Source organism: Neolamprologus brichardi, chromosome 2 (genome assembly GCF_056152115.1).
Source record: "Neolamprologus brichardi isolate AB-2024 chromosome 2, ASM5615211v1, whole genome shotgun sequence".
In the NCBI taxonomy this organism is placed as follows: domain Eukaryota; kingdom Metazoa; phylum Chordata; class Actinopteri; order Cichliformes; family Cichlidae; genus Neolamprologus; species Neolamprologus brichardi.
This window is the reverse complement of record NC_142105.1, coordinates 28,477,628-28,504,176: the sequence shown is the minus strand read 5'-3', so window position 1 is coordinate 28,504,176 and position 26,549 is coordinate 28,477,628. Positions and strand designations below refer to the sequence as shown.

General features: G+C 40.7%; 3 protein-coding genes across 3 annotated transcripts; 1 reads left to right on the top strand and 2 right to left on the bottom strand.

Annotated features, from left to right (window-relative positions):
• Nucleotides 1-7,744: 7,744 nt before the first annotated feature.
• eef1g (eukaryotic translation elongation factor 1 gamma) lies at nucleotides 7,745-14,418 on the bottom strand. The gene is made up of 10 exons (XM_006781349.3): nucleotides 14,339-14,418; nucleotides 13,303-13,461; nucleotides 12,973-13,036; nucleotides 12,470-12,612; nucleotides 12,201-12,344; nucleotides 11,949-12,078; nucleotides 11,189-11,405; nucleotides 10,049-10,221; nucleotides 8,903-9,027; nucleotides 7,745-8,093 (listed from the first exon to the last, which is right to left on the bottom strand). The coding sequence occupies exons 1-10, from the start codon at nucleotides 14,348-14,350 to the stop codon at nucleotides 7,935-7,937; spliced, it is 1,326 nt and encodes a 441-aa protein (XP_006781412.2). The 5' UTR covers nucleotides 14,351-14,418; the 3' UTR covers nucleotides 7,745-7,934.
• Nucleotides 14,419-14,577: 159 nt separating this feature from the next.
• Nucleotides 14,578-18,600, bottom strand: polr2g (RNA polymerase II subunit G). Its single transcript, XM_087850322.1, has 8 exons — nucleotides 18,441-18,600; nucleotides 18,066-18,175; nucleotides 17,761-17,920; nucleotides 16,519-16,569; nucleotides 16,346-16,411; nucleotides 16,044-16,115; nucleotides 15,086-15,119; nucleotides 14,578-14,923 (listed from the first exon to the last, which is right to left on the bottom strand). Exons 1-8 carry the CDS (start codon nucleotides 18,450-18,452, stop codon nucleotides 14,910-14,912), a joined length of 519 nt encoding a protein of 172 aa, XP_087706448.1. The 5' UTR covers nucleotides 18,453-18,600; the 3' UTR covers nucleotides 14,578-14,909.
• A 274-nt stretch (nucleotides 18,601-18,874) lies between these two features.
• On the top strand, nucleotides 18,875-23,146 carry si:ch211-175m2.5 (uncharacterized). The gene is made up of 5 exons (XM_006781350.3): nucleotides 18,875-19,238; nucleotides 19,320-19,493; nucleotides 19,573-19,672; nucleotides 21,046-21,176; nucleotides 21,402-23,146. The coding sequence occupies exons 1-5, from the start codon at nucleotides 19,188-19,190 to the stop codon at nucleotides 21,687-21,689; spliced, it is 744 nt and encodes a 247-aa protein (XP_006781413.2). The 5' UTR covers nucleotides 18,875-19,187; the 3' UTR covers nucleotides 21,690-23,146.
• The last annotated feature ends 3,403 nt before the right edge of the window (nucleotides 23,147-26,549 follow it).

The following is a 26,549-nucleotide window of genomic DNA, read 5'->3' as shown; positions in this document are numbered from 1 at the left end:
AGTTTTAAGCCTAATCTTAAAAGCAATCTGAGAGTGAAGAGTTCTAATAGGGCGATATGGCACCATAAGGTCATTAAGATTAGATGGGCCCTGATTATTTAAGACCTTGCATGTGAGGAGCAGGATTTTAACTTCAATTCTGGATTTAACAGGGAGCCAATGAAGACAGGAGAAATATTTCCTCTCTTTCTAGTCCCATCAGTACTCTTGCTGCAGGATTTTGGATCAACTGAAGGCTTTTCAGGGAGTTTTTAGGGCATCCTGATAATGACAAATTACAGTAGTCCAGCCTAGAAGTAATACATGCATAAACCAATTTTTCAGAGTCACTGGGAAATGCACGCAGGACAGTTCAGCAGCCTGATTCTTTATCCATAAAACTATGCTTTTTGTCATAGCTGCAGTGTGCAGTTTAGCATTGCATTGGTGAAATATTGGTGAGACTGTTTACTTAGCCTGATAGGGCGGAGGACACTGTCTCAGCTGAACTCTGGACACGCACGCACATACATATACACTGATATGCACACACTCATCCTCCCTCCCTTTCCAAACGCCTTCGACGCTTATTCCCTTCCAATGCTGATGGTGGATCAAGGAGACCAGCGCACAGGCTGCAGGCCCGGATGTACTGTCTAAATCGGCTGTCTCTCACCCTTTACCCACCCCTGTTGCTTGTCATGTGTTTCTTTGGTGTATTAAGAGGTTTTTTTTTCATGTGCTATGTGCAGAGGTGTTTTTTTCTGTTCTCAAACTGATCTCCCTGTTGGAGCTCAGTCTGGGGGGAGTTATTTTGTTTCCTTATCTTTCCTCATGTGGTGCATTTTCCATTGTTATACCTCTCTGACCTGTCTTCCCCATCTGATGTTTTGTGTAATGTATGTATGGTCGGAGGGTAAGATGGCGCCGCCATTGCGTGCAATAGGTCGGCAGCCTAATGAAATTTCCCCTTGTGGGACTAATAAAGGTATATCAAATCAAATCAAATCAAATCAAATATGCAGGGTCTTTTCTGAAAAAGATGGGATGGGAGTATAAGTTGCTCTAAAACCTGTATGTAACTTTCAGCATTGATGGTGCCTTTTCCAGATGCAAGCTGCCAATTCCATAGGCACTGATGTATCCCCATACCAGCAGAGATGTAGGCTTTTGAGTAGTGATTGACAAGCCAGATGACTGTTTCTCTTCTTTAAGTCGAGAGGATGTGATGTCGATGTTTTCGAAAATACATTTCTAAATTCAGTTCATTTGAGCACAAAACAGTTTTCCACTTTGCCTCAGTCCATTTTGAATGAGCTTTGGCTCAGAGAAGGTGGCAATGTTTCGGGATTGCGTTCAATTACGGCTTCTTCTTTGCATGGCAGAGCTTTAGCCTGCATTTGTAGGTGGGATAGTGAAATCTTTGCACAGAAAAAAATAATTTTTGGAAGTATTCTTGAGCCCATTCACTGATTTCCATGACAGAATCATGCCTGCTGCTTAAGGGCACCTGCTGCTTAAGAGCACGAGGATCACAGGCATCCAGTACTGATTTTCTGCCTTGCCTTGTGCACAACATTTTCTACTGATCTTATTGTACTGTCATAAATTAGTTTTTTAAACACTTTATGATTTTTGATAAACATTATTCTGAAATTGTTCCAGACTTAGTGGACAGTTTTTTGCATATTGCTGACCCTCTGCCCATCTTTATTTGGGAAAAATTCTGCCTCTCTAAGGTCATCTCACTGACCTAGACGCAAAAAATTCCTCCAGCAGTGCCACTTACTTTTGCAGTCTTTTGTTAACCCCAACCCAACTGAAATGGGGGTCATAAATGAGCTAATACTTTTGGTAACGGTAATGGTCTCAGCTTTCTTTGAATTATTGTGAAAAAAAAAATTTGCTTATGAGATTTGACAGTCATTGCATTCTGTTTTTATTTACATTTCACACAGCATCCCAACATTTTAAGAATTGGGGTTGTATTTGAACTTTGGATATACAGCACAAATTTTCATCTTTTAAGTTTTGTCCTTAGCTGTTAAATGTTCCATGGTAGTGGAGCTGCAGACTGGCTACAGCAGGTAATATGGAATGCATTTACAGGGCTATTGCTGAGGAAACAGATGCCTGCTACTGTTGAAAATGATACTATGAAAGCAGTACTATGAGGAAACAAAAATGTAAGCAGTGAGTGGGAGCTCATGTTAAACTGTCATAAAGCTAAAGGGGGTTTTACCTTCATAATAATGCTCTGCAGTTAGCCTTCACACTGTCATTGTCATGGTAAGAACTTTTACATACAAACCATGTACTTGTAAGGGAATATTTGAATACTGGGATGATGCCTGCTGTTACTTCTGTAAGGACGGTGTACATGGCTTATTCTAATGCTTATATTATTTACAAACATATCTGCAATTCAACAAGATTAAAATCACTCTACTGTCTTCAACTGTGTTGAGACTGTTCAAGCCAGGGAAGTTTAAATCCTTGTAATAAAAGTAGAATGTCACCTTTCAAATTGCTTTGCAAGTTGAGTACTGGGTAAAGTCCTGTTTAAAAACCTATTTAACCAATTTAATTAGCACAGATAATTGAATTTCATCTTGTTGGCAAATTAGCGAACCTATGGAATGAAAACGGATCACCCCATCATTAAGAAGTTTCCCCATAACTGAATTACCACATGCACCATTTGTTACGTCAGATGCAATGTATTACCACGTATGCAATTCTGTGCTACGCTAGCCCCAGAGCGCTGTGGGTAAGTAGACTACAAGCTGCAGCTTCTCAAAACAAAGTGGACCTCAAATAATCATTGAGAGCAGAGTGTATCTATGAGGAGATTAAAACTACAAAGAAATCACTGGCACCTCATGAATGTGCAGTACTCAAGATAAACTATCTTGCGACACACAGGTCACGCTGCCTGTTATTTGCTATCACCATAGTAACTCGTCTATTGGTAATCTGTTTGGAATTCCCCTCAGTTCTTGCTCTCTCGCATGCACACGCTGACTTACAGGGCACACACGAGCACATGCTGATGACTCAGAATGACAAGCTGTTCCTTTGGTAGAGAAGAGAATGTCAGAAAAAAGGGGGAATAAGAGACAGATCGAGTTGTGGTTTCCACTGCAAGCTATGAGTCACAAACACGAGGGAGTGAGTCAAAAAAAAAGAAAAAAAAAAGACTATTCTGGGATGGCTACTATAGCAACATAATAAGCAAGGGGGCAGGTACTTGCAGGGATGTTTCCATAGCAATGCCCTGTGTGTGTGTATGGATAAATATCACATGCCCAAAAAGCAGTTTGTTATGTAGTAAGGAACTCTGCCCCACTTTTTTATACAAAGTTTATAACAGTTTTTAAAGAAGATTATTATCCCCCTCCCGTCTTGTCTTTCCATTTCAGCCTGAACAACCCTTTTTGTCTGCACAAAAGAGTCATCTAAACGGCCCGATGCTTGGAACGCCTTCCGCACGTTTGGTCTTGTTGTCACCACCCTACAGCAGGCTTAATAAGTTCCTGGAAACCTCCGGTAAATTTATGTTGGTCAAGTGTGTTGTAACTCATAGCCCCCAGAAAATTAAGCAAGTGATCTGACACATTACTGACGCACGTCTTTGTGAATCTGATTAGATTACTGTGATCATTTTCTTCACAGAGTCTGACAGCTATTCACTATCAACTGTTTTCAGCTATTGATCTCTCACTCCACTTCCATCCGTTGTGCAGGCAGATATGATCCCAAGCTGCACATTCCAGTCATAGCTAAAAATGTTGATGCGCTCACTCACATGAGTATAATGTAAACGGCCAGCAAGTCAGTACATGAAGAACCGATGAGTGAAGTGGGGGGTACCCCTCTGCTAATACAAGTCTAAACGGCTTCTTTCTTAACAGAACATTTTGAACTGAAGTGAGACAACAGTGATACCTGTTTTTAGTTCTGCATTTCTAGCAACGCACATTTGTTTTTTCGTGTGAAGATAGCCTAGGGCTATTTTAAACACTGAACATTGAGTACACACCCAAACCACAACTGTGGAGCTATTATGACTAACATTTGAAAGTAATATTTCCTAATGCACCGTCCTCCACCCTTATAGGGTAGTGAACCAACTATAAAGGTTTATTAAAGAGAACACATTTTTATTTATTTTGAATGTTTTTCCAACATGCAATATTTCTGCCTTAGTAGTCATGGCAGTGCATTATTGTAGTTTGGCTTAGTTTGACAACACGCCCCACCTCCAGATTCTGGTAACATGAGCCAGAAGCAACTCTGGGGTTTCATGTCCAAAAGTGCAGGGGCTGTCTGTTTTCTCTCCATACCTCTCTCTTGACTTGTGTCACGCACTTTCTTCTCTACTTTCACACCGACAAACTCTGTTGCAGGGCAACACAAACTCACCAACAAACAACTTATTAATAATCTCTTCACGGATGACAATAACTGCTTCAACTTAAAGCTGGTACTTGCAGCGGATGTTTCGTGTTATGTTGTCCGGAGTGCTTGGTGACTACTGCAAAAGATCTAATCTTTTCTTTCCCTGCCTCCTTTAGCTATTTCCCCTGAACATTCTCACCTTTGACCTCCCTCATTCCATTCTAGGGCTGCGTTTTAGAGCTATAGAGCTGCAGAGAAATGTGCAGCTCGCACACTTTGACTGCACTAAAGCCATAAAAAGACCCTATCACCAAACAGAAGATCTCAAGGTCACGTTTCTTATCTAAGAGGATATAATATGATATACCGCATGTATATATGCATGTGTAACTATCTGTAAAGTGTTGCAGTCTTTAAACTTCATATTTTCCTTCTTGGCCCTGCCTCAAAAATAGAAGACATTTGACTTGAAGTCGCGCTGGGTGCTGACTAAGGATCCATCTTCCTGACCTCATTTGTATTGCTCAAATTTAGTGTGTGTGCGTGTGAGTGTGTTAGAGGAATTTAAAACCCAGCAACATACTAGAGTGTAGGGAAACCCCATAAAAGTCTAAGGGTGGGATTATGTGGTGGCTGAGTGTTGTTTCTATCCGCCCAGAGATGTCCCTCCAACTGTGACAAGAGTGATGTGCTCTTGTTTTGGCCAGCTGGCTTGTGACAATAAGCAGAGCTATAAATATGTGTAAAATAGACACATGTAAGGCCTTTAAGGATGACTTAAAGACACAAAATCTACACACTCATAATCCATAGACATGCTTAACCCACACAACAGGAACGTCAGTGGTAGCTTTCCTTTCATGAAAACTCTGTCAGATTGCTTCACCTTGCTGTTCCAAGCCCTCCACTGACTACCTCACCCTTTTCCAGATGTGTGTCTCGCAACACCAGATGCTCAGCACATGCATACCATGCCCAGAGCTCCTACTGCGAGCTGACAGCCACACAGGGACCTTGTGTGGTGAAACAATACATCAGCTCTCTGTGTTCCTCCCTTACAGGGCTCCTCGCTGATCCAACTGCTTTCAAGAATCCCCACCCCTCCTCATGCGAGCACACAGAAGAGAGAGCAAAAAATGTCCAGAAAACTAGGATCAGTAGAGGAAGGAAAAAGTAGTGAGTGTGTGGCCAAGTGAGAAATAAAGACCAGGGGGAGGAAGGTTGGCAGGACTGGAAGAGAAAATGTTGCTCTTTGGCATAAGACAGCTCATTGTTCTCGTGGCTTGCTTCAGTTTAGTTTTTTAACTCTGAGGCTTCTAAATACAAAACAGGCACAGCATATTGTGTGGACTTGATGCTGCCTCCATCTGGCAGGAAGCTTGCCTCAAAATGATTAAAGCTGCATGGGTTCTGCTCAGAGTCATTTCATATTTGACTTACAAAACAGCTTTGTAACGCCACTCCTTCAGCAATCAAAGGGTTATCCTTCAGCACTTTTGTAACTGCCGCTGTGGTGCGAGTGAAGTCAAAGTTATTTGCTCAAGTTACAGCCCTCTTCCACCGTGATCCACAGGATGAGTGAGTCATGTGTTCAAGGACTTGGGTGCCTCGCTGTTGTGGGAACATTTCCATTTTCTGATTTCCATGAGACTACAGAACAAACTAAAATGGCTTCCCTGAGTCCACACCATGGTGGAAGATGGTTGCGCCAAAATGATCTTGAATCACGCTTAGCAAGTAGGAAAAAATCACACATCTGACTCACTCGGAGATGAGAGTCCTCTCCTGTGCATCTCCCAGGAGTGTGTGGATGAGTGTGTCAGAAAGAAAGCCCCTGCATCCACCCGAGAAGTTTTTAAGTTTAATGCGCAACACAGTGATCAAACCACAGTCAAGCGTACTAAATGTGTCACATGTTTGATATTAAAGGGGAGTTAAATCAATATGTGCCTGAATAATCTGGATTCATTACACGGGCTCGTCCAGGTGCCCCGTTTCACCTGCAACCACTTGTAACAGACAATGCTGCGACAAACAAAGGAACCCCAGGCAGCAGGTGTGGGGAAATTTCAACAACAAATGATCAAGTGTGTTCAACAAACTTTCGTATGGTTGGGTGTGTCCGATGAAGCCAAAAGCTTTGTGCTCACAGTTCAACGCCAACAGACAAAATTTATTCAAAGCATCTGCCATTACAAAAGAGAGTTTAGCTTTGAGTTGGGCATTCAGGCAGACGTTAAAAGAACAAGTAAATTGATGTACCACACAGGAAACTGTGGATTATGGTTATCCCCGTTTTCTTTTCCTCTTTTTTTACCCTAGCAATACCAACTTGCAGAAGTAGGTTCTGAAACATGGTATTTCAGCATTGGCCTGGGGTGTGGCTCTCTCTACATTTTTATATCAGCCCTGCACGCAAACTTATCATTGTCAAAAAAAACAAAAAAACCCAAACAATCATGTTCCACTTCCAGACTACATATATACATGTGCATTTGGAGCTTTAAACAAGTTACAAGTTTAATGTGAAAATCTGCTCTGAACTTCTAAGTCTTAAAGAATTGTTTTACTTTGGAGTCAGTGTGCCTTTTCAACTACTGTCGACTCCAAAACTGAAACACGTTTTATTGATGCTTATCAAGTTTAGCGTTTTCATGGCGTAAACATGGTAACAAAGTACAGATTTTATGTGATTGGCCCTTGCCCTCGTGTATCCAAGAGGAGTTCCTTATAAAGAATTGTTTCAGTCATCTCCATAGGGAAGCACAGACTACTTCAAAACAAGAACCCATAGTTTAAGGCAGACAACATTCCCATCTTCTCAAACCACAGATTCAGCCCAGCCATTTTCTCTACCAGATGTGCTGTATTCAATAGCCTTCAATGTTAAGTCTTTGCCTGCCCTCTACAGGGACTTGAAGAATCTACAGTTTTAAGTTGGCTTACCATTTGAATAGTAAACCCACATATGGTTTGCAAGAGTTAGAAATTTAAAAACGCCCTATACATGTTCCAAGACAGCTAGACATTAAACCTGATGAGTCACAAAATCAGCTGCAGAAGTGCGTCACAAGATTCCTACTGAGCCCAAGGTTAAGTAATTGGATAAAGCCAAAAGGCAGTGTTTTACTGCCCTCTTCTGGTTGAATTTCTCATTGCATGTTTCAAAACCTAACCACTGCCTATTAGCATGTGCAGGCACTGTTGTACCATAGACTGCAAGGTCATTTTCTGTTTTTGGTACACATGATTTGAAGTTAAGAAAACCCTAAATATTTCTGTTTGCTTATTCTCAAAACAAAACTTAACAGAAATACATTCAGATTGAATTCACACACAATGGACATTAAAGAGAGAGATAGCATTGAGGGAAATTCTTTATTTCGCACGTCAAACAACCAGAAAACCACTTTGAAGGCCACAGAGAAACTTCTTTCTTGTCTTCAAATACTGTCATTCCTGCAGGTAAGTAAGCATGTGTGGCTCAATGTCCATTGGTTTTAAGTGTTGGAGAGCAGAAGCGCAGAGTGCTTTTGTTGACTATCAGTGTCCTCTCACTTGAAGATCTTGCCCTGGTTGAAGGCTTTACCCACATGCTTGAAGTCTCCCTCCCAGGCAAAGTACTCCTTTACCATGGTTTTGCACTCTTCACTGTTTGGATCCAGCTTGCGCCAGTCATATGATTCGTAGTCAATCTGCCAATCTTGAGAGAGCTGGGAAGGAAAGTCACAAGAAGGAAAAGAAGGGGGGGTTGAATTCAAGTTAATTACCCTCAGCTTTTAATCCAAAAATGTATCATCAACATCACTATCCGATTTTAGATGACACATTCCATCCTACCCATCAAGGCGATAGATGAACCATAACAGAATGCATTCAAATGCAGACCATGTAGGCTACGGGACACTTTATATGAATGCCAGATCTCAACATTCCTCAAATGTTTTTTTTCATTTTCACAACAACTGTATAAAACAGAGTGGTTTTCCGTGACAACAGCCTAAATACAGCAGTATCAATAATTATAGTTTGAAATTTAAAAGTAAAGTTTGGTGTGTGCACGTGTCCACTGCACAAAAGCAATGTTTTCCTGCCTAAAATAGACATGACAATCCACAGAGTTCAAAAGTCAGCTTAGGTCAGTAACCAACAAATACCTGCACAACTAAATCCGTCTTTATTCAAGGACAATTGTCTTAAACTGCAATACGGTTTGTGGCCACAGCATGAACCAGCCTTTTACTCACTTAACCAGAGATGACTGGGATGAATATGGTCTTGAGTTTCTCTTCCCCCGTTAGATTAAGACTGCGTGTCATAATGGGACACTGCCTTGCCCAAAAACAGGGGTACTTTAAAAACACTGACTGGAACGTTAATCCTAACAGAGCTGCAATCCATGCATTTCACCTCGACACATGAGGAAATGCCCAAATCAATGTGAGAAACAGTACATTCTTGACACTGGGGATATTATCAAATCAGAACATTGATCAAAGCACGTTTAAAATCTAATACTTACAGTGAAGGCCAGTTCCTGGCCTCTGAAGACCCAGATGCCAGAGATGCTGCTGTCGTTGTTGGTGCCGAACAAGATGACACTGGCAAAGGCATTCTTTCTGAGTTTGTCCAGGCGCTGGAACATACCTGTGAGGTGCAACCAGAGATTTGAGACATTTTGATTTTTATCAACACTTCAAGGACATCTTCTATTTGATCCATATCTAAAGGAACGTCTGTCTTTCTACATGTAGAACAAAAAAAACCCCAAAAAAAACAAATTGCCTGTGGGGCAATTCTGATCCTGTTTAATGTGACCACAGCATGAACCAGCCTTAAACTCACTTAAAACAGAGATGACTGGGATGAATATGGCTTGCAGTTTCTCTTCCCCCGTCTGATTAAGACTGTGTGTCATGACAGGACACTGCCTTGCCCAATGACGGGGGAATAATTGCTTTTCTCCTAATTGTAGTACAGACCCGTTTCTGAAGTTGATTCAAACATGTCCAAACTCCTTACAAGAACGTCACTGAAGACCTGAAGATGACCAATTTAACATTTGACAAAAGGTACTTAACACTTATTTTTAAAAAACAAAATCATGGTTTTAGCAGTGCCGAGCCTTATTTATCCCAATTTACACATTCTTTGAAAACTGGTGTAATCAGCTTTCCTGAAAAACTGCAGGATTAAATTCCAACCCAGAATTAGAATCAGTCCAAATGATTTAAATGAGACTAAAACCTAAATCTACACCAGGACTGAGAAAACCAGCAGTACCCACTGCAGTCAACAAGAACACAAGTTAAGATGCATTTAAAATGATCCGTCCTGTGTAGCAAGTCCCAGCACTGTCTCCTCTAATCCCCTCTTTAAGGCTACATGAGAGCAGTCTTAGAAGTCTACAGACTTTCAGAAAAATTCCCATATGCACAGAACTGCCTCTGATCCCAACTTGTTCCCGGGCCATAGGAGCAAACCTAAACAGATGGAGGAAATTCATGCCAGCACATGAAGCAGCAAAGACAAAGATGTAAGACCAGGGAAGAAAATAAAGCCTTTTCTGCGTTTGCTTTCCAACCAATAAACAACCATAATAATAAAGTAACTTTAGATACTCATGAGACCAAAGGTGTTTTATAAAATGACTGCTGCTGAGTCTCACCTGTGATAAGGTTGCAGCTCTTGAAGGTAAGTGTGAGCTCCTCGGGATATTTGTACTGGCTGTGCCAGATTGAGTAGCCCTCACGGTCAAAGTGCTCCCAGAAGTGGGGAATGGCTACGGTCAAGGTGTCCTCGTTGGAATACTTTCTCTTGAACTCATCCATAACAAATGCGCTAAAATGAAAAAAGGAAATGTCAGGAGTTATGTGATCCGTGTACATGCAAGGTGAAGAGAACAAGGTGCAGAAATTAGGTTGAGATCACTGGAAAAAAAAAAAGAAGGTAGGAACAGTTACTGAATGCCTACAACCATAAATTTTGTGGGTCCTACAGGACTATAAAAGGACGTTTAAAGCCAGGATTTGCCGCTGACAATAACCCGAGCTTATAAATACCCACATGACTCCACCATCTTTACTTCAAAGAGAATCTTTAAATACCATAAAGCCTTGATTATATTCTGTTGCAGACATGGACAGCTGGAGACGATGTGACCAAGTAGTCGTTCCTTTTATACTTCTCCAAGTCCACTGCCTGGGGTATACGCGTAGTTTGCAAATTGTAATGTAAATTCTCTGCAGACAAGTCTGCACAGTCACCTCCCCGAAAATTAATCAGACCTAAGCCAGCTGACCCACAGATATACAGTCAACCCTGAAGGGCAACTATGCATCTCAAAGTTACATTCTGTTTGTGGCCACAGCATGAACCAGCCTTTTACTCACTGAATTCAGAGATGACTGGGATGAATGTGGTCTTGATTTTATTTTCCCCTGTTAGATTAAGACTTGGTGCCATTAAATGGGCACAGTCTTGCCAAATGATAGGGGACCATCTTTCCACAGTCGAGAGCATAGGAATGTCAAAACTCAACATGTGAAACCACATAACGAGTTTTAAATGATCAATATGCCAAAGACTACTACAGCTGCACAATAGAGAAATAGGCCTTCACCAACTGATTAACACTCTTAAAGGCAGAGAAGCATTTAGGGAAAACTACTGGGGTAAAGGGTCACACCCAACACTTGCAGACTGACTCCACATTATAGATTTTTAATTACCATACAAAGTGTGAGCTTAAAGCGAAACAAATTCTGAATGATGAAATGTATACACAAAAGAAAAAAGATCTCTCTACCTCTTTGGCAGGTGTGCAAAGGGGTCCTTTGCTTTAGGCTCTGCAGCCAAAACAGCATCACAGTCATCCATTTCCTCTTCGGGATCAGGCTTCTTCTCTTCCTTTTTCTCTTCTTTCTTCTTCTCTTTCTTCTCCTGGGGCTTGCCAGCCTCCTTTCCTCCCTTCTCTTTCTTGGAAGGAGTCTCTTTCTTGGGCTGCATCTCAGCAAATTTCTTGGCTGGAGGAACAAAACAATGAAAGTCATGTTCTGTCTTTGGTTTTGTATTCGTTGGAAAGGAGCCTGCCCTCAAATCATTTGCCCAACAACGGCTGATTTTAGCTGTGTTAGTATTGGCATGAATTTAATCAGATATGCAAACTTTTTTTTCTTAACTTCAAATAGCCTCGAAGACAATGCTGGGGGAGGGGGGGTGTCAGTGTGAAGTATGGCCCGACTCCATTGTGCACCTTAAACTTGGCAGCACGATCGGGTGTAATAATAGATTCTTAAATTGGGTTCTACTCTGAGATCTCTCACCAGCGAGGTGATTGGGAGATAATTACCCACGAAATTCAGTTGTCAAAGTGATACAGTATTACTATTATTTTTGAAGAATCCAATTGTGCAAATAACTCAAATGTTAGCAGTGAATGCAGCTTTTCCAACTATCATTTAAACAACAATGGTGTGGAGTTTTGCTTTTAAACATTTCAGACACTTAGGCTACGAGTTCATACTGTCTAACATGTATGCCTTCTGATCTAACTGCTGGTGACTCACCGTCAAACTGGGCCATCTTTTCACACAGCTTGACCTCTCCCAGGACAGCCTTGAACTGTGGCTGGTTGACACAGGTGACAAACCAGCGGGTCACATTGGGATAGGGCTGACGGAAAGAAGGGTCCAGGACCTACAGGGAACAGTAAGATGTTAAAGGTTTCTGGTGCAACTTCCTCCCCAAATTTCATTACAGAGATGAAGTGTTGCCGTTAGGCTCCAAGGTACCGCAAGGTGCAGCCGTCTGTGACAAACCTGTTTGTAGAGCCAGAGCATGGAGCAGGCCACGGTGATGTCTGCAAGGGTGACCCTCTCTCCCACAAGGAAGGTACGGGTGTTCAGGTGTTGGTTCAGCACAGCAAGGAACTTTTTCACATCCTCCTTGGCCTGCTCGGTGGCCTGGACAGTGGAAGAAAAAGAAAGAAAAATGACTGTAAATCTTATTTTCCAGTACCAAGGTGCAACAACAGGGTGCAGTCCTCTAGGAAGCCATTGTTTCAACTAAGAAACACTGAGCTGTATACCTGCTTGTTGAACTGCATGATTCCCAGAGTGGGGAAGACCCATGCGCTGGCAGGAGGGATGATCTCTGAGTCAGCGAAGCTCACCCACTGCAGCACTTGGGCTGCCGCCTGAGGAGTGGAACCGCGTAGGGTATCATTGCTCACTACGCACACAAGATTTTAAAAAAGAAAGTTGCTGTTATGGTTTCACAGTCGTTCTGATTTTTAAATTATAGTACAACTTCAGCATTTTAAGATTTTCTTAATTATCATACATTGTGCACATCAATGAAATGATACACTAGAGGTAAAACTGTATAGATATAACTAGTAATGTGGTCTGACCCATCTATATGATGATAAACCCTTGAGTCAAGAAATGTCCTGTGAATTTAAATGTTTTGCTGATTGAGTGCTGTATCCCATCACAAATTCTAGACCGAATTAACTGCACCCCTGAGGAATTTTCTAAAACAAGAGTGTAGAATTCAAGCCACTTAATTATTATTAAATGTGAGACTTACAGTAGTGAGCAATGGCATTACTCTCAAACAGACAGAAGCCGTCATCTCCCTGGTAGGCAGGTACCTACAAATGACAGAACTACTCATTTGAACACATTCAATGTGTTTTTAGTCAGAGAACAAAGCGGTGCATGTGCAGATCTGTTGGCTACGAAACATAAAAGGGTGTGTTGTCAAACTGGTTAAATCCCAGTTCATAAGTTGCATTTGACAAATAACGAGTCAACCGTATTCGTGTGGGAAGGAAAAAAAGAGAGGCTCTAAAAGCAAAGCAAAAATGCATATTTAAGGAAATTGATTCATTGAATTGATTAAGCCAGCTGTACTTACCTTGCCCAGAGGGAAGTTGTTGAGGAAGGCAGGAGTACGGTTCGTCTGCCCGAAGGTGAAGGCAGGGGCACTCGTGGCAACTTTGAGGCGAGCACCACTGTACTGGGCTGCAATCTGGGCCTTAAAGGCCCGCCAGTTCTCTGGGTACGTGTACAGAGTCTGAAAGGACGGAAGACAACTGTTTTTAAAAGCAAACTGCATATATATGCACCACACCTTTTCAAGCTGGATGTCTAACCATTTGATTGGCCTATGAATGACTTTCAGGAAATAGCCTGGTGTTTTACTAATGTATATACTGAGTCCTGAACAGGCTTCTGTCGGTTTTCCAATTCTACTTAAGGCATGTAAACTTGGATAAAATTGGTAAGCAAGCTATCCAACCCGTTAAGAGGCAGCATTTAATTTGTTTTATGGTCACAAATAAAAGGATCCCATTCAAATTAAAAGGGTGGACCAATTAAAATCTGGCTGATTAGGCTATGGAGAATGATGGAGCTGAAATACATCAAAACTGAAATACATGCTGACTTGCACGGAAGACTGCATTTCTGTTAACCAGTTATCTAAAAATAAATAAATTATTTTCACGTGGCTTAAAACGCTCTCTTGACAAATAAGCTGTTCCTTAACACCGAGTCGCTTAACTTCGGAGAATAAATTTAAATATACGGCAGAATTGAGACTAAATTAACTGAACTGTAGCGATACCCTCAGGTAAATAAAAAAAAAGCGTATGATGTGAGGAGGAGGTTTTCAAAGTGATGAATAGGTAAGGTAACGTGGCACAACCCTGAGCTACGAGAGCGTAGTCTTCCACTTACAATGCATCGTTAGCAACAGCTAACCTGTGTTAGGAGGAATACTGAATGGTATCGTTTACAAATATCCCCTATAAAAGCTAGAAAACACTCAGAAAGCAATGTCTGTGTGAAAAGCTACTCAGTAAGAGGGCAGATGCATCTGATTTTTAGCGGATTGCAGCAGGAAACTTAAAAGTAAGCACTATAGCTGGCCATCTCTCCATCTTACTCACCCCTGCCGCCATCTTCAGGACGAGAGAAAGAAAGAACGACGGCGCGCTTCACTGACGTATTTACGGCCACATGACGTGCGCGTTCTTGAAATATCCGCGTTCACAATTCTTCCGAACGGCATGGATAAAGCTGCCTGGTCACATTTCAAAACATCCGAACATGACTTAAAAACTTAGTACCTTCACAAATAGCATTTGTAGCTAACACAGGGAGATAAACATACACTGACACAAGGATGTAAGAACAAATTAAATATTTTATTACAGCACACGCAAAAGCAAAAAATATGTAGGAATGATGAGCATTCAAAATAACAAACACTACTAATATGGATACTTCTATTCGTTAGCAATTTTTAAGTAAATTTGTTAACACTCTTACAGCATTTCCATTAAAAAAAATGTAGGCTGTACAGCATAATAACATGATGTGCCTATAGGGCTTGGCCCCCATCTCTATACCAGAACAGTAGAAAAATAGTCTAATTTGTCTGTCTTAATTACTATTAACACAGACAAACTGAGATACAACGCAATAAAGTCCCACTGTTTCTTGCTCCTCAGAAAAAAATCAGCTCACAAGACCTGAAACAAAATACAGATGGTAAGTTTTTTTTTTTTTAAAAAAAACATACACCATTATTTTTGTTTTTATGTGCAAATAATCATAACCAAACTAAACCAACAACAACAAAAAAAAGCAGATCTATGACCCATCTGACAATGTACTGTAGTTTAATAACTTACCCAGATAATCATCCATGAGAGATCCAATGGCAAACTGAAAAACAAGGAAAACTTTGTTTTAATTTAGTTTAAAGTATAAAAGATTGATGAAGGCACAATGGCATCCCACACTGATTTGTTGAGCTGAGATTTTTCACTGTTACCGTCTTGGCGTCTGTAAACTGGATGTGACAAGTGATCTGACTGTTGAACCATACACTTTAATAAGTATGCCCTGAACAAGGACAGTTGTAGCGCGCTGGCAGTTTGCAGACAGCACATCGACTGGCAAAGAATGTCTGCTGTTGATGGAGACAGAGTACAAAGTGGGTGGTGCAACCCGTCTATGGGCAACTCTTGCCTGCGATGTTGATCAGCCAGTGGGACCAAATTAACATACGAGAGGAAGTGAAACAGAGTTCTAGAGACAATGAAAAAGTGTCCACTGCAGCTACTGTCTGTACTTTTAATGCTGTACTTTTTAATCTTTGACATTTTGAGGGTTTTTTTTTTTTTCCCCACACTTCTCCTATTCGTGGAGAAGTCTGTGGTCGCTCTCTTCCCCATTTTGGCCCACTTGTCAACCAATCGGCATTCAACCAACACACAGCGTTATCCACATCCTGCAACATGCAGTTGGTATATTTGCATTGGATGTACGCTTGTCTGTAATGAAATACATACACAAAAAGACGCGATAGTGCCATCAACTACACATTACATTGGCCCTGATAAACTAGGTATGATTTTTGTAACCTGGCACATGTGGTATAGCCTGTGCAGCCCAGGTTGAAGACACAAGGGTAAAAGCAGCTCAGTCCTTACCACCATTTTAATAACATATTAGTGCAGGAACTCAGAAATTTCCCAATTACAGAGAGGGAGATGCTGGAAGAGTTGGAAAAAAGCAAAACTTTCTGGAGAAAACTCAGCAATCGCTTTGCTTGACAAGAATGACATTGTAAGAAGAAACACTTACAATGTCATTCTTATCCACTCTGGTTCCCACAATCTTCAGCCGGATCTCATCATCTTGCTGGATTACAATGTCCTTAAAAAAAAGAGGAAGAAAAATCCTTAAATGCAAAACTGACAGTTGTGTTTTAACCTTTATCTTCACTATAATGCGAACACATGTCTGAGTTTGCTGAAAACTTTTTTTAAACACATAATAATAATAACTAACTTTATTTTAAAAGCCAATAAAGGCAAAGAAGAGAAATGTATTTTAATACGTTTCTGTAACACAATTATTGTTTCAACTTAACAATGAAACAATACCTCATCAACTGTCTTATAACAGGGTGGATTAGAATTGGGGTCAAAGTCCATTTCTGAGGGGATCGACTGCAAAAGAAATGCATCATGAGATTAAATTACAAACAACATAAATACTGCAAAGTGCGCTAAATGACAACTAATTAAACACAATTGTAAATATCTTGCTGACTCACGTGGCGAGAGATGAAGCAGGACATGGGACCTATTTCTGTGAACAATCCGACCTGTAAGAATTACAAACATATTTAGAAACATTTCAAAAGGAAGACAGAACACTATTCTTTTTCAGCAATTCATGACTTCATTCTTAAAACTGGACACATTTAGTTTAACAGTTTTGCTGTTAAAATGATTCAGAAAATTCAGAAGTACAATTTTTTTTATATTTCTACATCTTATAGGATGGATGGAATACACGGTGTAAAAAAGTAACTTTTCATGCCACTATTGCATTTGCAATGTTTTACATCGCTGTGGAGGAATTTTGGCCCAATTCTCTTTCCGGAATTGTTTTGAATTTAGCCACATTAGAGGGTTTTCAATCATGAATGGCCTGTTTAAGGTGATACCAAAGCATATCAATCTGATTTAAGTCCAGACTTTCACTATGCCACTCCAAAACTTTCATTTTAGTTTTTTAACCATCCAGAGGTGTACTTGTTTTGACTCATTGTCCTGCTGCATAACCCAAGTCACAGAGAGCCTCAATGCACAGACAGCTGAATGCATTTTTCCATTTGTAGTTAAACACTCTCACTGTTGTTCAGTGGAGTCCCAAAACCTTAGAAATGGCTTTGTAACCCTTCCCAGACTGACATGTGTCAATGACTTTGTTTCTCATCTGTTCTTGAGTTTCTTTAGTGTGTTGCTTTTTGAGATCTTTTAGTCTACATCACTTTGTCAGACCAGTCCTATTTCAATTCAATTCAGTTTTATATATCTAGTGCTACAGTTGCCTCAAGGCACTTTATATTGTAAGGTAAAACAAAACAAACAAACATAGAAATCCCCAACAAGTTAAGTGAGTTCTTGAGTCAACAGGTTTGACAGTGATCAGGCCTGGGTGTGGATAGTGAAATTGAACTCAACTTTCCAAAAAAAAATAAAAAATTCCAAAATGATTAGTCATATTTAATATATGATTTAAAATGTAGCAGGAATTATTTTTCACACAGGGCCAACTAGGTTTTGGATAGCCCCCCCCCCCCCCCCCCTTTAATAAATAAATTCATTTAAAACTGCATTTTGTATTTACTCAAGTTAAATATTAACCCTCTCTCTGATACAATTTTTTGTTATGATTATCAAATATGCAAAAAAAACCCCCAAAAAACTAAGAAATCAGAAAGGGGGCAAATACTTTCCTACAGCATGGAATGAAAACTGTGTTTTAAGACTCTAAACCTGCCCCTCACCTTGTTAACCTGAGTGACCACTGCATCCACAACTTCTCCTTTAAACGGACGGAAGACAATGGCCTTGTATTTGACTGGATAGAGGACAAAACCTCTGCCTGGTTGGATTACGCCAGCACCGATGTTGTCAATGGTGGTAACTGCAATGACAAAGCCATACCTGCAAGACAGAATTAAACAAATTATTTAAATTGCAAAACAACCTCCATCTGTGGCCCAGTTTTCCAGAAGCCACTGGTCAAATTTCAGCCTCTTTTTAGCCTTTGTTTTAAACTATTTTTAAGTCAAACACAAGAGTCACTCACTTGCCAGTGCAGGTCCCCTCGACCTCTGTGAAGAGCTTCTGCTTCACGGTGTTCAGCAGATTTGGACCAAAATATCTCGGATGTAGTAAGATTTCGTGCTCCAAAGAAATCTGTGAAAACAAAGCTTTTGTAAATTAGCTTGACGTGGACAACGTCACTGCTCAACTTATTCTGCTGCCGTTCAAAAACAAGAGAAAAAACACTTGTAGCATCTCCACACGACTATAAAAGCGCAACAGTGATAACAGCTTTTAAGGGTATATGATAAAGTTTTACAAAGCTACAGTAGCTACAAGCACGCCAGCCAAACTCGTATCAACAACAGAACCAGACTGCTGTTAGTGATTATATACAGAGAGCAATACAAATACTTACATGGTAAAACATTTCGGTCTGTTTACGTTTAGTCCCAACTCAAAAATCGTTTTATTATATTTTCTAAAAGATGTTTTTTCGTGTATTGAACGAAAACCCGCCGCTCGTTTGTTCCTAAAAAAGTCACTTCCGAGTCAGAGGTCGATATTGGGAAGTTGATGCCCTCAGTTCTGTCTCTCAGGAACGCGTCTCTTTTCTTCACTAATTTTGATAGACACGAAAGTCAGCTGTAATAATCACAAGTTAAGTTAAACAAGAAATATTAATAACAATTTAAATATTTTATCTGCCTTATCTAAGCATCGCTTAATTAACTATTTAAACGACCCACAGCAATCAGGCTAACCTTTTCAATCCTGTCACAGACTGACCCCTGTCGGTGAGGAGGACTAGTGCGTGAGGGTGTGGACGTGCAGCAGGCGTGCCACCATACTGGGTTCTGATTGGTTTGTTTTCCACGAGACTGTTAACATCTGACATGTAAACGAATTAAAAACGAGATGTTTGCTAACACGATAGCTGATAAATGGTAAATACTGCTTCAGTTATTGTGTAATGTGACGCACTGTGAAGTCGACTGAAAGCTGGATAGGTAAATATCCCTGCTTAACTTAGCGACATTAGCTCTAACTTTGTGCCTCTTAAGGATTAGTCTGACTTCCTTGAAAATCACTCCGCCTGGATACAGCAGTAGCTGACTGACGATCAGATTAATCTCACACCAGCCTCCAGTTTCTGCTGACTGACATGGCGAGTAACCTCGTCTCGAAGCTGTTCCGCCCTCATCTGACACAGCTTGTAAGTTGTTCCACACTTTTCCACTTTGTAGAAAGCGCACTTTAAGGGTGGTTTTACGTGACTGCGCTGTCCTCCCTGCAGGTGTCTCTCCGTTCAGGTTGCTTGTTACGGGGGAAGGGGGAGGTGGCAGCAGCGATGTGCACCAGATCTTTCTCCAGTGGCTCTCCACCAGAGAAAATCAGCCGATACCCAATTCCTTACCAGAAAGATCTGCCGTACGATATAGTGGAGCTTATGGAGGAAGTGGAATCAAAGGTTTACATATGAGGCGTTCAAGGTCTTTAAGTCTGCTGAACTTTATTCTGCTCCCCATTAAACCTGTATTTCCTTACAGGGAGGATTTTTGCCCAATGTCTTCAAAGTTCTGTCTCACAGGCCGGCAGAGTTCAGAGCCTTCTTTGCATACTACAACGAACTGATGAACAAGGACACAGGTGTGCTTGTGTGCTGTATGTCTTTGTTTTAGCAGCAGGTGCGTTTTTGTCTGCGATTCAATGGCATGGACAAACTCTGGGAAGGTGCACACACACTTCAGTAATGGCCCCACTCTTCCCACTGAGAAACACAACACCCAGACTGACATGAACCATGGTGACACAACTTGCTTTTTTAGTAGTTTCAGTAGGGATGAGAAAGTCTTTGGAGTTTATTGTCGTATGTGTGTGACTGTGTGTGACAGACATTACAGTGGTGTGGTGGTTAGCACTGTTGCCTCACAGCAGGGAGGTCCAGGGCCTTTCTGTGTGGCGTTTGGATGTTCTCTCTGGGTACTTGGGCTTCAAAGACACCCTTTTAATGAGGTTAGGTTAATTGGTGAGTCTAAATTGGCCAAAGTGTGGATGGACGTTAGATTCCCTGACTCCATGTAGTCGTGACCTGTTTATGAAGTGCTCATTTCAGAAAAGCATTTCTAAAATTCAAAACCTGCATCCCTTGCAAAACTACACATGTAAATCCTGTCACATTCCAGGATATCTATAGCACTCTGGGTTCAATGAATCCATAAGCCATTATTTGTCTGTGTGCACCAGCCTTGCTTTTTAAAAGTAAGGAGAGCTGCAGATTTGGTATGCATTCTTAGCAGCTACCTTTAAAAAGAATGCATCATATTGCCTAGTATGAATGAATATATCCAACGCGCGTAAAATGAGCTCTTTTCATACTCGCATGCACTGCAGGGGATTGATGAGGAAATCACAACTGCAATATATTTGTGGAGTATTCCTGTAACCGGGGTTGTTTTGTTTTTCTTAACTTAAAATTCAGTTGTGTTTATTTTCATTTCAGATCATTTTGGTAATGTGTAACCTGTGAGTCACTGTTAAAAGCCTTCAAGATGGGACGTAAACTTGATGCAATGTATTAGTGCTCATTCCAGCACTAATATTAACAATCGCTGCCATTTTCACTGTTTGGCTATTTTGTTGCTACAATGTAAATTAACTTTTCCGGGTGTAGGCATATTTGTATTAGCCTTTTGTCTGCAAGTCTGCACATCTAAAATAAAATCTGTCCTGAACAATGCACCACAGCCTGAGAGCAGATTGGCTTTAATTCTAAACAGAGTTGAGATTGCGCCTAAGATTGTTCAGGTGTCCAAGTAGCAGGTATACTGATTTATTGGTAAAACTTTAACTAGATCAGGTTCACTTCAGTCTTTTAGTACAGGACTGGATTGTTATTTGAACATGTTTGTGAGGTTAATAAGTTCTTTTGTGAGAAGTGTTTGCACCTTTTCCTTAAATGCAGCAAATGTAATTTTGACTCAGTATTTTTCCGATAGTTTTAAATGTCTATTGTTTTGCAGGTAGATTAACCAAGGCAGATCGTGAGCTGATTGTAGTGGCAACCAGTATCTACAACAGGTGTCTGTACTGTGTGGTATCCCACGGTGCTCTGCATCGCATCTACTCAAAGAACCCCACACTCTGTGATCAGGTATAATCTTAAATCCAGTAATTATAACAAAGGTGTTTTAAGGTATTTTGTGTATATACACTCATTATGTGATGTGCGACATTAAAACTAGGCTGCCTGTCACATCTCTTTTTTACTTTCTAATACAGATGCTGTTTGCATGTGACCTTCCTGTTTGGTTTTTCTTAATTGCCATAAATCAGCAAAATGCACTTGTAGGTCTAATCGGTGCTCTGTTTTCCCCAGGTCATTGTGAACTATGAAAATGCTGACCTGGCCCCTCGGGAGCGTGCCATGCTGGACTTTGCCATGGCCGTGTGTCGCTGCGACACCATCACAGAGCAGCACTTTAAATCTCTGGAGGAAGCGGGCTTTGACCGCGAGGACGCCTGGGACATAGCCGCCATTGCTGCTTTCTTTGCCATGTCTAACAGGCTCGCCCATCTCACAGACATGAGGCCAAACCTGGAATTTTTTAACCTGGGCCGCATACCACGGGACAAGAGCAAGGACAAGGCGGGCGATGGCAACTGAGAAAGGGAGATGTTACAGATCGTCTCAGGTCAAATGCTGTATGTGATGTTAAACTGTTCATGGTGAAGGAAAATTCTCTTCTATATTGTATCAACATATGACTGTTGATATTTGAAGTGTGGTTTAATGAGGTGTGATAGCCGTTCTACAGGTGTACACGCTAAAGGCAAATAAATTGACACTGAAATTAGTCTGAAGGTCAGGAGTGTAGAATTGAGATTTAAGTAGCTTGACTGAGCCTGTTTGTTTGTTTTTGGGGTTTTTTTGGTGCCAAAATTAAGTTATGCAGTGCAGGCATCTAAATGGGGCTTGTAGGAATAGTTATGTTAAGATTTATTCCAATTCGCTCATGACTCACTAAGTTGTGATTAATAGAGGGTTAAGAAGTAGCCCTTTGTTTTGTTTTGTTTTTCTGCAGTTAACACATCTCTTACCTTTGAATCTGACCAGTGTGTAAAGTGAGAAAGCTTATTTGGCTCAGGCCTTAATAGCCTCCACTGCCATGTCATTGTTTTTTGCAATGTACACGAAAAGCATACCAGGATACACAAAGCCATACAGTTCTGAAGTTTTGGGTAACTTTGAACCAATTTCGAGTCCCTTCCTATGGCAAAACAATGTCATGAAACTGACTTTTCTGTGTGTTACTGATCTTGTTTTAAAGTTTAAATGGAAAATTGCATTTCCTCAGTTTCACTGTCTGTGGGATGAAGTTCTTGATATTATGTGGGCTTGTATTTTCAATAATTTCTGTGTACAAGTGAAAGATGGGGCTTTACTTGCAGATGTCTCTCCTTTGTCACTGTCAACAGAAATTACCTAGTCTTGGAAAAGTGCTTCCTATCACCACCAGATGGCGCTGCATTCATGAACCTATTGGAATTTACACTACAGTCTTCTATATGTAACCCCTGACTCATTAATAATTCCATATGTGAAAGATGGGCTGATAAAACCTACAAAGAAGAGCTTTAGATAAAGCTTAAAAAATGTTGCTGAAAATTATCTCCAGATTTTTTTTTTTTTTAATGCTGCAATCATGCAATCATTTTCCTGGTGTAACTCTTATCTGTTGGAGTGTCTCACTTCTGTATAATACCCAGCATTTCCCCTGAAAGTTTATCACTTTTGATAGCAGAAAGTAAAGTCAAACATGACTCCAAGCATCACCTGAAGATTTGCGCTTTTTTTTCCCTCTCCTCATGCACTAAAAACTTCCCTGCTCACTTGAATATTTAGGTGATCTTCACACCAGGGGACATGAGATAGTGTGTAAAGCTTACAGGAAAGAATTACAAATATAGTGTCTGTATCATAAACACCCTGAAAGTCAACCAGAGCAGATCCTTATTGTAGCATAATGGGATTATTTATGTGTATACACATTTAAATGTAATCCCTGTGCCAGAAGATGATGTGTCATTAAACCATTTGAAACAGAATCACCTGATGTTAGCAAAGGTCATTTCACAGATAGTTTTCTCCTTGTGTCTGTCCTGGGAGACCTATTGATTTGATAAAGTGTCATATGGCTCATGTGCTATTACAGGTTCACATTAAGCACCAACCTTTATGACCCCCATGTGTCCTATGACTGTTAAAATGAGAAAACAGTCTCTTGACAAGACAAGTAATGTGAGGCTGCCCTGCACCATTCATGTTGTAACTAGAATAGAATAAGATACGATTTTAAATGCGCGGTTTGTTGAGCTTGAACACATAAAAAAGATAAGAAAAGCCTTCAAAATGAAAGCTTTAACCATTTCCTGATGTAGTCTGTACTTTGGTAGAGGAATCAAGGTTTTATATGGCAGCTGTATGGGGAGTCTGCAGGCCTGCCACAGTGTCTTTATTCTCCAGACGGAGATAAAACAAAGCACAACACACATATCAAATGGGGTATGATAAAGAGCAGAAGGAAAAAGAAAAATGAGGTTGGGGGTTATGTGGAAACAAAGGTGGAAAAAAGCAAAGTAGAAAACATTTATGAAACATAACTTAGATGTTTCCAGAGGGTGTCCAAAGGGTCCAGATTTACAGCATGAGGCACTCGAGACCACTTAGGCAATTACATAAATGCAGACAAACTGTGAATCAAAGAGATATTAGACATTGCATTGATCATGATTTGCACAGTAAGGTTTTCTTGGTGTGAAGTTGTATCTCTCCACTTACTTTAGGCATATTTGATCAATTCTTCAATATATTCCCATATTGAAACCAAGTAATGTGAAATTATTTTCCTGTGCTGACGGATTCCTCTTATTCATTTGTCATTTTTTCATTTCATGTTAATCTGTCAACCTTTTGAGAACAATCTCCAGATTTTACTGCGTCATCCAACATGGCGAGTGGAAAGATGAGAGGGTAAGTTATGGAAGAAGTTGCTTCTCATCTTTTATTCTTCCACTGGGTGTTCAGGCAAACTTGTCTGCTTTTATTTAACACAACTTTTAATGTTGTCAGACAGCTTCTCCAATGTTTCGCACTTCTTGGAGAAAAGGAAGAAAAGGGGCGAAAAAATATAAAGTAGGACAAATTAATTGAAATTAATATTTAAATAGATTTTCTTTTGCATCCAAATTGTGTATTCAGCATTTGCTCTTTTTGTTGCTGTGGTCTTGTTACGCTGCTCTGGTACTCTGTGTGCAGTTCACTTGTAAATTCAAACTCCAAGGCAGCTCAAAACCTTTCTGTCCTGTCTTCAACGCTCTAAAACTGAGGATAGGAATGAGGCGCTTTTCCTTTAAGCGAGATGCTATATCTCTACATAAGGGACACATTTGCCATTTGCAGTGCAGTGAACAGAATGAAAACAGGCAGAAGAGCTAATTTCTAGCAAGTGAGCACATATGGGACATTAGCAAATGGAGAGACACAAGGATGAGACCATTATCGTTCCCGTTAAGAACGTGTCGGCTACTGTTAAGAATACATGTGAGCATGCATGTGTGCAGGATTGCATATGCACATACTTTGTCAAGCAAAGCGTGTGTGTCTGCTTGTGTGTAGAGTAAGGCTGTTCTGTAAGCCTTTGCAGCTGGGGTCATTTGCATGAATTTGGCTTGATGGAATTTCACATTAACTGGCTACTTGCCCCCTTATCTGGGAGTCTAATCCCTACAGACTCATCGTGCAAACCCATCACACAGCTGCTAAACAAAGTGGAAAGGTTGGAGGGAAGTGTGGCAAGTAGAAATGGCTGTGGTGGAAAAACAGCATCTATTTGTTACAGCCCTTGATGGCTTGACATTTCCTCTTTTTGTGTGGCTAACCTTTTTTGAGTATTCCTTATGTGCAAATTTGTGTTAGCAAGATCCTAACCTGGGTTGGATTCATCATCCTTTCTTCCTCACTCCACCTGCCATTGTAACAGTGCCCCAGTCCAATCCCTGACACCTGGTTAATAGTGCATCTAGTCTGTCCATTGAGACGGCTGTTATTTAGTGTGAACAGTTGGCTACTGTGTCTGTTACTAGCTTCCCTGCACTCATTGCCTACAAGTAAGGAGATATTATTGTTTACTGATATTATGAATAACCAAAGACTGCAAATAAATTATGGATGCACCTACATTTTGGTTTCATCAGAAGCAGATATCATCCCTAAGGACAATGTATGCTCATGTGATATTGGCTTTTCTAGCTCACTGTATCAACACCCTAAAGTATACCCTGCTTCAGGGCCGTGCAGAGATGTTTGAAGGGGCGGGTGCTCCAGTAAAAAAGGGGCAGATAGAACCAGGCTGAATAACAACAACCCACATTCATCAGGAATCTAATATGGAATCTCATCATATTACAGCTGCGCACCGCCCAGGTGGCAAAAAATGTGCATGCTCTTTGCGAGCTCATTCCCGGCTCATAACCAGTACGCTCTGCCATCAACGGTGAGCATTGGTTAATGGTAGTCATGTGACTGATGCAAACCAGAACCTTTTATTTAGCAAAATTGTGATTAATAATGTGTATGTGTTAGTCCCCATAGGGAAATTGCTCCTCTGCATTTAACCCATTCACCCAGTGAAGCAGTGGGCAGCCACCAATGCAGCGCCCGGGGAGCAGTGTGTAGGAACGGTACCTTGCTCAGGAGTACATCAGGGTAGCCGTTCAGTGGAGTTGAACCCCCGACCTTCCGATCATGGGGCCATCACTCTACCTACTGAGCTAAAAAATAGTCAAATGTTCTTGTTGAGGGGCACAGGCAGGGCTTCACATGCACACACATTAAATAAATAAATAAATAAAAATTTACCTCAAGAAAAGAACACTTGGGGCACCCATCAGGAAAAGGGCAAGTGCTTTTGGTTGTTTAGATTAAGTGCAGGACCCATTAAGTCTTGGAAGCTGTATATGGACTTGAGTAAGGAGTCCACTTTTAGTTATATTTTTTCCTCGACATGTGTAAATCTCCTAATAGACAAGGGTTGGTTTCACTCACTATGAGCAGAGCCCAGTGTGTAGAAAAAAGATTGCTGAGTTGTTGAAAGAAATGATTTCGTTTAAGAAAGAAATAAACTTGGCACAGAAGCATGATGCAAGAAAGCTGCAATGGAAAAGTCAATTTGCACATTTAAAACCTGCTCATAGAGCTCATAGACCTTTTGTAGCAGCTGTCACTGTACGCATCACAATGATAGAAGTCGCTGACTCACAGATAAAGGTGTGGCAGCAGTCAGAGTTTCATGTTTGATATGTTCCAACAAAGACTTTACTAAGTTTCCCTTTGTAATGGCTCAAAGATTAATAGCAACCCAGTTAAAAATGCTTTTTTTTAAACAAGCCCATGTGAACCTTGCCTACATGGAAGCATGGTGTGCTGCAGATTAGTAAGATATCAGTTAATTTGTGATAGTTTTTA